We start from the raw sequence: 12,367 nt of genomic DNA, 5'->3' as shown, positions 1-12,367 counted from the left end.
AACTGCACAGAAGGCTCAGCCTTCCCCACCAGAGCCCACTAGACCCCCATGCCTGTGCAGTCCATTCTTATTTAAAATGCTGATACTCTGGCCCAGCACGACAGCCTAGCAGCCAAAGTTCTCAGCTTGCACGCATCAGGATCCCATATGGGTGCTGGTTCTAATCCCAGATGCCCAATTCCCAACAAGCTCCCTGCTTGTGGCCTGGAAAAGCAGTTGAGGACGGCCCAAAGCCTTGGGACCTGCACCTGCGAGGGAGACCAAGAGGGCCTGGGCTTCTGGCTTCAGATCTGCTCAGTTCCAGCTGTTGTGGCCACTTGGGGAGTGAGTCAGTGGACGGAAGATCTTCCTCTCTGTCTCTCCTCCTCTCTGTATATCTGACTTTCTAATAAAAATAAGATAAATCTTTAAAATAAAATGTTGATACTCTGCCCATGATACAATATTTATTCTAGGATGCTGTAAGGTATCTGGTGGGCTTATTAGTATTCCATTAGATTTGTTTCAGCGTGTCTCTCAGTGGCACACTATGTTATTGTGAGGTATTTGTGTTGGTAGGTTTCTTAGTATTGTGTCAGGACTTTGTTTTTATTGATCAGAGAGCTTTCTTGGGTGATTGTTTATAAATCATCTGACCTGGGGAGTACAGTCTGCTGCCTGGATGAGAGCGAAGTCTGGGCTGTGGTCAGGAGGCTGCCGTCGCTGCTGAGGGGCAGACCTGGTGCCACTCCCCACCTGTGGCCAGAAAGCAACTGATGAGAAGGTGTCACCGGAGGTGTCCCCTGGTCATCGTGGAGATGTATGGGCCCCTGGCTGTGATGTGAATGCCTGGTGCTGTGGAAGCCACTGACCTACGCCAGGGAGCGTGCCTGGGCAGCAGGGACAAGTGCAGTCGGAGCCCTGGGAGTCCAGAGGGAGTTTGATGGTGGTGACAGGAGCAGTTGCTGGAAGGAGAGGCTGGCAGGACAGCAGGACAGCGTGGACAGGCTCAGCCCACTGCTCCTGGAAGGAGGACCAAGGTCTGAACACCAACTCAGCAACATGAGAGTCGGGCAGAGATGGCAAGGGTGCGGAACATGGACGTTGGCTCATGTGGCTGCTCCTTCAAGGGACTGTGCTGAGTCAGCTGCCGAGTAAGCACCGTTAGTGTTGGGGTAAATGGTGCTTTGTTGTGGAGACTGTTGATGTGGTGCAGGCTGTGGGGCGTGCAGTGTGACTGTGGGCTGTGTGCTATGTGGACATGTTTGTTTCCAAGTGTGAGCCCTCCCCCACTGTGAGGCCGCTCCCCAGCCTGTTTCCTTGTGTATCCCCTGTATCTACACTGTTACTGAAGTGGCCAGGAGGTGCCTGGCTCAGGAGAGGGCTGTCTGCTCCTTTGGCTCCTGGTCTGTGTGCAGCCCTGCTGGAGCCAAGGCCAGTGTGTGAGGGAGCTTGTGTGGGGTGTCTGCAGGCCCCTTCCTGCTCTCTGCTGGCCGAGGTCCCGGATGCGCAGTGCCCTCTCTGGGTACAGGCTGCCTTAGTGTTCCAGGTCCACCTGATGCTCCATCTCCTCTTTGAGCAGTGCCTTCCCCCAGGCTGCACGACCTCCCCAGGGCCACTTCCTCACAACCGTCTTGTGCCCAGGCTGCCTCTCCATGTGGGCTGCTTCCTCTCACACAGATGTGGCTATGACAGATGGAGCTCTGACTCAGAGACCATTTCCTCCGAGTGAGAAGTCTCAGCCACCCGCATGTCCTGCGCTGCGTGCTGGCAGCAGCAAGCTGGCCTGCAGGGCTGCCGCCCAGTGCACAGCCAGATGCACTGCTCCTGGGGAAAGGCAGCCTGTTCCTTCTCTCACTTGGGGGGCTTTTGGCAGAGCATTCCGACCAGGCCTTGGGCGCAAGCTTGAGATCCAGAGGGTGACACTCATCCCTGGACAGCCCAGCCCCAGGACAGGTGTAGAGCCAGATGGCTGGGACCCACGTGGGACAGAGTGCCTGGTTGGACATTCTGGCTGTATTTCCTGCTGGCGCACACCCTAGGACTTGAGTCCCACATGGGAGATCCAGGTGGAGGCCCCAGCTCCTGGCTTCTGCCTGATCCAACCCTGACATCCTCAAGCATTAGGGAATCAGCAGATCTGTCTGTCTACATGACTTTCAAATAAGTAGGGGCCAGCACTGTGGTTTGATGAGCTAATTCTCTGACTGCAATGCTGGCATCCCATATGAGCGCTGGTTCATGTTCCTGCTGCTCCACTTCCCATCCAGCTCCCTGATTGTGGCCTGGGAAAGCAATGGAAAATGGCCCAAAACCTTGGGACCCTGCACTCACGTGGGAGACCTAGAGAAGGTTCCTGGCTCCTGGATCCGGATTGGCTCTGCTCTGGTTGTTTCAACCATCTAGGGAGTGAACCAGCAGATAGGGAATATTTTTCTCTTTTTCTCTTTCTCTATGGAAATCTGCCTTTCAAATGAAAATGAAATTATATCTTAAAAAATAAAAAGAAGTAAAGAATTTTTTTAAACAAATGCCCAGCCCTTTTTGAACTTCAACTCCTTCTGTCCTGGTAGCTGAACTCTGATCTCATGGTCATAGGATGGCTGCCCCTGCTCTGTGCATCAACAGCTAGTTCCACACTCTTCCTCATGTCGGGGTCTCCAGGCTGGCATCCCCGAGTGAGGTGCAGGTGTCGGTGAGCCACAGCTGTGCCCCGAGTCGGCAGATGCACTGCTGGTCTGCAGGGTGTTGTCTTGGTCTATTCTGAGCTTTGTGGGAGCACAGAGGTGCAGCTGATCTTCCCTGGAGCCATGGACGTGTCCACTGCTGGGTCCATATGGTGACAGGTGGGTGGCCCCGGATCCTAGCAGCCTGAGCAAGTCCATGGATAGAACCCCTATTCCTGAAGCCAGGGACGCTGAGGGGATGAGGTTCCCACCCTGGAGTGTTACTGGCCTCTCCTGGTCCCTCTAACCCCTCACTGGGATGTTTTGAGGTCAGTTGGCACTCAGCCTCCAGCAGGCTGTTCTGTCCAGGCAGTGATCAGGGTAGCAGTAGTGGCAGAGCGCCCGGAATAGGGGCAGTGTAGGGCAGCGGGACACACCTGTTGTGAGAATGACTCAGCATCTGGGCTGTGTGACTCATGGTGGCCAAAGCTGGCCCTGGGGCTCAGGGACACAGCCCACTGGCCTGGACATCCCCAGCGAGCTCTGATCTTAAGTTGTCTGTGGTTTCACCTTTTGCAGGATGTATCGTCCCAGGTGGTTGCTAGGGACAGAGAATGCCACAGGCAAGCATTCGGGGGTAGGCCCTGACCTCTGCTAACTTCCCTCGTTTCCTGTCTCCCAACAGGCCTTGCGAAGCCCATTGGTCTGGTGGAGGGTCCTGGCGGGCTGGGCCAGGGGGGCGTGGCTGCCACGCTGCGCACTGACAGCCAGGAAGCAGATGTCAAGTACGAGGAGTTTGGGTACAACGCTCAGCTCAGTGACCGCATCTCCTTGGACAGGACCATCCCTGACTACAGGCCCAAAAAGTGAGTGTGCCTGGCCCAGGGTCTTGGCAAACCATGGCGCTGGAGGACATGCAGAAGCTCACCATGGGGAGTTGCGTGGGCTCCAGGGCCACCGTGGACTGGCTGGAGCCTCTGCCGGTTGGTCTCCCTCTCTGGTGCTATCCACCACAAGTCTTTCCTCTAGGTGTCAGCTAAGGGACGAAGCCCTGTATTTAAATGTTCAGAGAGGCTGAGTCCCACGGTGCCCAGCTTGCAGCTGTTCACATCAGCACTAGCCCAAGTCTGACGCCCTGCTGGGCATCGACATCTGCATAGTGGCCATGGACTTTGTTAAGAATGAGTCTGGCCACGTCTCAGAGGTTGATGTCATTTCCTTCAGGAGTCAGGAGACCTCAAGTCCCTCTGCCCACAGCCGGGGTGATAGGAAGCAGCAGCTGGCCCTGTCTGTGATCACTCAGCCTGAGTTGTTGGTCCACAGGCTCATCAGGGAGTCTGCATTGATAGACTTGAACAAATGTGTGTGAGTGTGAGCTTGTGGGTGAGTGTGAGCTTGTGGGTGAGTGTAGTGTGAGTGTGAGCTTGTGGGTGAGTGTGAGCTTGCGGGTGAGTGTAGTGTGAGTGTGAGCTTGTGGGTGAGTGTGTATGTGTGTGAGCTTGTGGGTGAGTGTGAATGTGTGAGTGAGCTTGCGGGTGAGTGTAGTGTGAGCTTGCAGGTGAGTGAGCTTGTGGGTGAGTGTGAGTGTGAACTTGCAGGTGAGTGTAGTGTGAGTGTGAGCTTGTGGGTAAGTGTGAATGTGTGAGCTTGTGGGTGAGTGTAGTGTGAGTGTGAGCTTGTGGGTGAGTGTGTGTGTGAGCTTGCGGGTGAGTGTGAGTGTGAACTTGCTGGTGAGTGTAGTGTGAGTGTGAGCTTGCGGGTGAGTGTGAGCTTATGGGTGAGTGTGAGTGTGAACTTGCTGGTGAGTGTAGTGTGTGTGTGAGCTTGTGGGTAAGTATGAATGTGTGAGCTTGTGGGTGAGTGTAGTGTGAGTGTGAGCTTGTGGGTGAGTGTGTGTGTGAGCTTGCGGGTGAGTGTGAGTGTGAACTTGCTGGTGAGTGTAGTGTGAGTGTGAGCTTGTGGGTGAGTGTGAGCTTGCGGGTGAGTGTGAGTGTGAACTTGCTGGTGAGTGTAGTGTGTGTGTGAGCTTGTGGGTAAGTATGAATGTGTGAGCTTGTGGGTGAGTGTAGTGTGTGAGTGTGAGCTTGCGGGTGAGTGTGAGTGTGAGCTTGTGGGTGAGTGTAGTGTGAGTGTGAGCTTGCGGGTGAGTGTGAGTGTGTGGTTGCCACAGGACAGATGTGAGCGCAGAGGGGAGTCCCAGTTCTGGGTGGTTTGTGGGAGCCCCTCTTCTGGGAGTGTGCTGAGAGCCTCTGGTTCTGGGTCTCATGCTGTGCCTTGCTCACTTGTGGCTCCTGGGGACAGTGAGCCTCCCTGGCTCGAGGTGTCTCTTGGGGCCATTGGGGCTGCAGGGACAGCTGCCCTGACAGGGCGTGGAGCAGACTGCCTCCAGGGGTTCCCACCAGTCCCATACCAAGTCCCTCTGAATCTTGCTCAGCACCGCCTCCCCTTGGCACCAGCGTGGTGGAACGCAGCTCATTCTTTGCTCCAGTGGCACTTGGTAGATGTTCCTGAGGCTCAGGTTCTAGATATCGCTGGCCTCCAAATGGACATAGCCACCCTTGGTACGTGGCTTGACCTGTGTGTGGACACAGCCCCCCCCCCGGGGGCATGGCCCTGGAGCCTGAGCCACAAGGGGGAAGCCCAGCAGGGCCCCGTTTCCCCACTCTCATCCTCCCTTGTTCCCTTCTTTGTCTTCCCCAGGAGACAGAGAATGCCTGCCTTGCCTGTGTCCTGACACAGATGTCTGTACCACTGCAGGTGGAGGTGGAAGGTTGTTCTCGAGTCTTGTGTTGTATGACTATTTGTGGGCGTGTGTTTGCAGTGACAGCAACTGCAGTCACAGGTATATGTGTTTCACCGACACCAGAAACACCTTTGTGCAGACTAACAAACCATGAATAAAGAAAAGGATTCTTGGAAGCTTGAATTTCTCAGACTATAAAAATCTCCAGCTGCAGTTTTCCTTAAAGGAGTGATCCTTAACAGATTAGAGAAGATGGCTCTCAAAGAGAGAATTTGTTATTAAGAAAATTTCAAAAATATTCCCATTGTGCCCCAGGGTTGCCGTGGGCAAAGTTCATTTTCCTGGGCCAAGAGGCTGCCTTCTATCAGCTATCGGCATCAGGACCGGCCTCCGATGAAGGCCCCGTTTCCTTACTGAGAGCTGCCCGTGGGGAGGACCGTGGTCAGGAGCTGCTGGGAGGGAGGCCGTGTGAGACTGAGGGTGTGGGACACATCGCAGAGTCCTGCTGGAAGTCAGCTTGAGCCTTGGGTGAGCAGTCTGGCACCGTCGTGTTGTGTCGATGTAGCCGTGCCGCATCTTTAGGCGGCCATGCTGAAAGGTGACGTGGCAGGAGGGCAGAGTGTCCATGTCCCCTGTATGCACACTGAGCCTTCCAGAGCCATGCAGCATGAGGTCGGCTATAGATGGGAGGACAGGAGGCACTGGGCAGGCTGGCACCTGTCTGCCCCGCAGTGAGCGGCCACGGATGATGGCCTGCCTCGGGCCTGTGGCTTGGCTCCTGGATACTTTTCCCAGGGTGACAGACTGGACAGCCCAGGCGTCTCACTCTGGGGCTCCTGGCAGCTGGGATTGGCTGCTGTTGCCGTGGGGGGAGGGGGCAGAGTGTGCATCCTCCAGCAAAATGGGCCAGTGGCCTTTGACTGACTCTGAGACGGATGCCCCAGCTGTGGTGAGGGCGCTCCTTGGCAGCCACTCGGTGCGGGGATCTCGATACAGGAGAGGGTGCACATGAGTGGAGCAGGTGTCCTAGGGGCCTCACGCCACAGGCTACCAGCCACCGCGTGGCAGATGGGGCAGCCCTGGCCTCCCTCAGAGCCTTCTCCTTCCGACCTGTCCTGTTGACAGCCGTGAACTGCTCTGGCGAGAGCTGATGCCCGCCCCACCTCTCTCCTTCGCTGACTTAGTTGGCACAGTGGCCGGCTTCTTCCTGCCCTTCCCCTGCTCACAGCCCTCACTTGTCCCACTCTAACTGGTATTCACTTCTCTCCCACTTTACCCGCCTCTGCCCTGTGCTGCACGTGACCTGGTTAACCACCTCACTTACCACTGTCCCACTTTCTCTGGTTATTTCTGTCACTTTCCTTTTCATTTTCTGTCTCTGACCGTTTCCCTGAGTTGCACCCTTGTACCCTTGAAAATTCATGTAGTTTTGGTCTTTCATCCTTCTCACACCTTCTTCTTCTTTTTTTTTTTTAACTTATTTTATTTTGGGCCCAGCACGGTGGCCTAGCAGCTAAAGTCCTTGCCTTAAACGTACTGGGATCCCATATAGGCACCGGTTCTAATCCCAGCAGCTCCACTTCCCATCCAGCTCCCTGCTTGTGGCCTGGGAAAGCAGTTGAGGATGGTCCAAAGCCTTGGGACCCTGAACCCGTGTGGGAGACCTGGAGGAAGTTCCTGGCTCCTGGCTCAGCACTGGCTCAGCACCGGCCATTGCGCTCACTTGGGGAGTGAATCATCGGACAGAAGATCTTCCTCTCTGTCTCACCTGTTCTCTGTATATCTGACTTTGCAATAAAAATAAAATAAATCTTTTTTTAAAAGTAAAATAAATCTGTATATCTGATTTTGTAATAAAAATAAGATTGATTTTATTTTTATTGCAAAGTCAGATATGCAGAGAGGAGGACACTCCCCAAGTGACCACAATGACCGGTGCTGCACTGATCCGAAGCCAGGAGCCAGGAGCCTCTTCTGAGTCTCCCACGTGGGTGCAGGGTCCCAGGGCTTTGGGCCGTCTCCACTGCTTTCCCAGGCCACAAGCAGGGAACAGGAATAGAAGTGGAGCAGCCGAGACACAAACCAGTGCCCACATGGTATCCGGCTCTAGGAGGTAGAGGATTAGCCAGTTGAGCTATAGTACCAGGTCCTCCTCACACTTTCTCTGGCCACCGTCTGGATCCTGTGGCCCAGTGCTCGTTGCTGCTGCCTTACCCTTCCCTCTCACTGGGCATAGCCCCTCTGGGCCCTCACTGACCACTGTGCCTCTGGCAGGTGCAAGCAGATAACCTACTCTGAAGAGCTGCCCCAGGTCTCCGTGGTCTTCATCTTTGTCAACGAGGCCCTCTCGGTCATCCTGCGTTCCGTCCACAGCGTGGTCAACCACACCCCCTCTCAACTCCTCAAAGAGGTCATCTTGGTGGATGACAACAGTGACAATGGTGAGTTGACATCACCTGCGGCCTAGACGGACACTGGGCAGTGGGTGAGTACCACCTGCGGGCTGGACGCGCGCTGGGCGGCAGGTCGGACAGGAGCTGGGGTGAAGAACTTCAGCCTGTGGTGGTCCAGGGCTGCACTCCCCTGGCGCCCACTCTGCTATGTCCTCATCACCCACCTCTGCCTGTCTCAGCGTAGGGCCTAGGCCGTGCGCCTCCTGCTGATAAGGACGCTGCCACTTGGTTTAAGGCTTGCTCTAAATCCAAGCCTCATCTCCTCAGCCCACAGTCTGCCACTTCTCACAAGGCCCTGGTCTACATGTCCAGGTACCCTGAAATGTCGGGTCCTCTGTGGGAGCGGAGTCCTTCTCCTCCTCAGTACGGGGAGCTTTGTGGGAGGTGAGGAGGTGAGCCTGGCCGGGGCCCCGGGTTAGATCTTGCCTCCCTCACCAGCCTTGGGGGGTCTATAAGGAAGGGCTCACGGGGTTGGCGGCAGCAGGAGCCTCCAGGGTTCTCATGCCAGCCTCCTGCACTGAGGGCTTGGGGTGCGTGGGAAATGTGTGGCATCTGTTTGGGGCGGGGAGCTGTTGTGCTGTGGGTCTCAGTGGCCTGGAGCAGGGCCGGACAGGGACACAGGGCTGTTGGGTGCGGCTGGCGCCCTCAGCGGACTGGGCAACCACATTGCTTCAGCAGTCCCTAGTATCAGGAGCCAGGCCTGGATATCTGGCCCCGCCTTCGGGGCCCACCTCTCCTCTGAAAGAGGGGCTCCGAATGTGGAAGGACCTCCCCAGGAAGCCCGGACAGCCCTGACTTGGACCCAAGGCTGGGCTGTCCTCAGCCAGTGTCCCACATGTGTCCCTGGGAGTCCCCTGGGCACAGCCTATCTGAGCATCCTGTCCTCAGTGAGTGGGACCGCTCGGTCAGTGGCCTGTGGCTGGCTCTGGTATGCACCACCCCAGTTCCTGTCGGTGTGTGGTTCCTGGTCTCAGCAGGGTGGCAGCTGTCCCTCCTCGCTGATGCACAGTGTGCTGCTGATGCTGCTGTGTGACCCGCTGCCAGCCACACCCAGCACCCCCATCTCCCGCCCCGTCAGACACCACCCCACCCTTCCCTGTAGTCCCTGCCCGCCTGGGTTTGACAGGGGCCTGGTGTGAGTGGGCCCCGGGATCTGGGCTGTCTGCGTGGGTGATGTCCTCCAGGTGCCTGTGCAGGGTTGGAGTCCCGGCCTTCTCTGGGCTGAGCAGTGTCCCGTTATGTGGAAGGACCCCATGTGTTTCCCCACACATCCACTGTGGGTTGGGTCCAACCCTGCCATGCCCTCCTGGCTCCACCTGGGCTTCTCTCACCCGCTTGCTTGTCCACTCCGTGTCCATCGCATCTCCGCTTTCCTGGAGTGGGGTGTGGCTTCTGTGGTCTCCTCTCAGCACTGCATTCCCCCCTGTGGGTCTTCAGTTACACTGGGAAGCCCTGGCCCAGAGCCGAGGCCTGGAACGTTCCAACTGTGCGTTTTGGGGTCTCGGGCCCTACCTTGTGAGTGACACACCACCACGTATCTCCCTAGCGGAACTCAAATTCAACCTGGACCAGTACGTCCACAGGAGATACCCAGGCCTGGTGAAGATTGTCCGTAATAGCCGACGAGAAGGCCTCATCCGGGCACGACTGCAGGGCTGGAAGGTGGCTACAGCACCCGTCGTTGGCTTCTTTGATGCTCACGTTGAGTTCAATACGGGCTGGTAAGGGCTGGGTCTCTCCCTGACTCGTGCAGCCCACCTAGGTTGGGAGTCCGCCATATCCTGCCTTATGTCCGTCTTTTCCATGGTCCCAGTGCTGAACACAAAGGGACAGGGGCAGTCCCTAAGCACATCGCTGGAGGGGACGTGGCTCAGGGCCCATGGTCCTGGTCTTAGCATCTTGGTCCCTTATGAAAGCTGAGCTCTGAGTGCCTAGTGGCCTTAGCCACTGCGACAAGAATAGAAACTTCTAGATTAAAGAGTCCATCTTTCCCCATGCGTTCCCACAACCCAGGGAAGTGAATTCTAGTGACAAACCAGGAAGAAGAGGTGTTAGAGACCCTGTTGGGGGGACTTGAAGGACAGCCCACCCACCACCCACCAGGAAGGCAGCAGGTCCAGGTGCTGTGTCTCTCGCCTGCTCAGGGTGGAGGCCTGAGAAGTTGCACTGCCCAGTGGTCGACATTGTCCAGCAGATGACCCACAGTTGTAGCAATCACAGTGGGGCTGCCGGCACCTGCATGTCATTCTCCTAGTGTCTTCCCTCTTCTTGTCTTTTTTTTTCTAAAGATTTATTTATTTTTATTACAAAGTCAAATATACAGAGAGGAGGAGAGACAGAGAGGAAGATCTTCTGTCCGATGATTCACTCCCCCAGCAGCCGCAATGGCTGGTGCTGCACCGATCTGAAGCTGGGAACCAGGAACCTCCTCCAGGACTCTCACGTGGGTGCAGGGTCCCAAGGCTTTGGGCCGTCCTTGACTGCTTTCCCAGGCCACAGGGAGCTGGTTGGGAAGCATGGCTGGCAGGATTAGAACCGGTGCCCATATGGGATTCCAGAACATGCAAGGTAAGGACTTTAGTTCCTAGGCTACTGTGCTGGACCCATCTATCAGCTGGCTCCCTGGCTGCCCAGCCCAGACACTCTTTGTATGTGTTGTGTCCATGCCCTGGTCCCGGCCCCTGCCAGTCATCGTCCCGGAGACACCTGACCTCTCCCACTCAAAGCCACATGCCCTGTCACCTCCCTTTGTATTTCACGCCTTCTCCACAGACACATCGCTGTCCCATCAGGGTCTTCAGTGCAGGTCATGGACTGTATGGTGGGAGTTCCCTGAGTCAGGAGCTACTCCTGTTCACTTCACAAATGTGTCCCGGTTAGTTAGACCAGAGGGTGCACACACGAGGTCCGTAGGCTGGGCAGGGGCTGGGCAGCTCTGTGTCTGTGCCCCTGGGGTCTTAGCTGCCCCTGCTGACCCCATGGGCACTCTGGAGCCAGGTGGCCTTTTAGGGACGGGCTGACAGCTGAACGTCTTCATACCCAGGATTAATCAGCCATGGCGGCCTAAATGGAAGCCCTGGTCAGGGCAGTTGGCAGCTAAGATGACCATGACTGACCCCTGGAGGCTCTGGGACTGATGCTGTTGGATTGGGAGCCCAGCAGGCAGGCCACCCAGCTGGGCATCAGGGGCTGGGCTTGTGGTTGGCCAGGCCTGCACCCTGCCCCTGGGAGAACCAACCCTTCCCCTGGACGCACACCCTTCCTCACAGCTCTGCCTCCCCAGGGCTGAGCCCGCTCTCTCGCGGATCCAGGAAGATCGGCGTCGTGTCATCCTGCCTGCCATCGACAACATCAAGTTCAACACCTTCGAGGTGCAGCAGTATGCAAACGCCGCCCACGGCTACAACTGGGGGCTCTGGTGTATGTACATCACCCCTCCCCAGGACTGGCTGGACCGCGCTGACGAGGCGGCACCCATCAGGTGAGCCACGTGATGAGATGCCTGTGAGCAGCAGGGGATTGCAGTAGGGAGGGGGCAGAGAAAGGAGCCAGGACTGTGGTGCAGTGAGGGGACAGTGGGAGGGACAGAGGCCGTGGCAGACGAGGCTGGAGGAGGCCGAGGTGGGTGTGCCGAGGCTGGTGACAACCCTATACCCAACTGGGCGCCCAGGTGACCTGGGAGGTAAGTGGCAGGGCAGGTGTGGGGACTACAGCTTATGTCGCTGCGAGCACAGGTGGGTCCTGGGGCTTAGTGAGGCCAGAGCTGATTTTAGGGTCACACCCCTTATGGGCCTTCCCGCATGCGTGGTTAGCAGTGAAACGGAGGCCTGTGCTCGGTACTTGGGAGTTATTGAAATCAGGGGTCCCGGTGAGGGGTAGGCAGTGGGTACCCTCCCTGCTGGCCTGGCCAAGCCTTGTGGGGCAGCATCCCGAGCTCTTCCTCGCAGTGTGACCTGTAGAGCTGACCCCAACACCATGAGCACAGTGAAACAGAGCCGTGACCTGAATGGACCCCATACAGAATACACCACACGTCAGCATCTGGAGCTCCAAGGAGGGCCAACCCGAGACCCACCTGTTAGTACCCCGACCCACACCGAGACCGAGACCCGCCTGTTAGCACCCTGACCCTCAGCAAGACTGAGACCTGCCTGTAGCACCCTGACCCTCACCAAGACCGAGACCCGCCTGTTAGCACCCCCGACCCTCACATGCAGCTGACAGGCACTGAGTTCTGGGAGTGTTCATGACAAACTGACACACGGACGCCCCTGGGTGGAGATGACGGGGCATTGGCTGTGGGAGCTCGTGGTTTGTCATACAGTGCAAATGCTTCCTGTCTGAGCCACCCGGCCCACTACTAGGCATGTTCCAAAATGCGTGAAAAGCAAAGGCCATTCACTGGACACAGGGGCCACAGCAGTACTGCTCACAGTGAGCCCCCTCCTGGCAACAATTCTTACAGTTTTTAGAAGTTTTATTTATCTGAAAGATGGATGAGCAAGTCCTCTCGTCGGTGCCTCATT

At 56.7% G+C, this 12,367-nt stretch overlaps 1 protein-coding gene across 5 annotated transcripts in view; it reads left to right on the top strand.

The window, feature by feature from the left end:
• The window catches only part of GALNT9 (polypeptide N-acetylgalactosaminyltransferase 9), a 28,231-nt gene that overhangs the window by 3,928 nt on the left and 11,936 nt on the right, over positions 1-12,367 (top strand). For all 5 annotated transcript variants that reach the window (XR_005884592.1, XR_005884591.1, XM_040987166.1 and 2 more), the window contains exons 2-5: positions 3,331-3,511; positions 7,663-7,829; positions 9,388-9,562; positions 11,125-11,322. Coding sequence is in view for 3 of the 5 variants with exons in the window: in XM_040987166.1 (XP_040843100.1) it covers positions 3,331-3,511; positions 7,663-7,829; positions 9,388-9,562; positions 11,125-11,322 (721 nt within the window). In the remaining 2 variants the exon portion in view is untranslated. The remainder of the gene's footprint in view (positions 1-3,330; positions 3,512-7,662; positions 7,830-9,387; positions 9,563-11,124; positions 11,323-12,367) is intronic.

Source organism: Ochotona curzoniae, unplaced genomic scaffold (genome assembly GCF_017591425.1).
Source record: "Ochotona curzoniae isolate NIBS_2020 unplaced genomic scaffold, NIBS_Ocur_1.0 contig_46, whole genome shotgun sequence".
Lineage (NCBI taxonomy): Eukaryota > Metazoa > Chordata > Mammalia > Lagomorpha > Ochotonidae > Ochotona > Ochotona curzoniae.
This window is presented reverse-complemented; position numbering and strand designations above follow the sequence as displayed.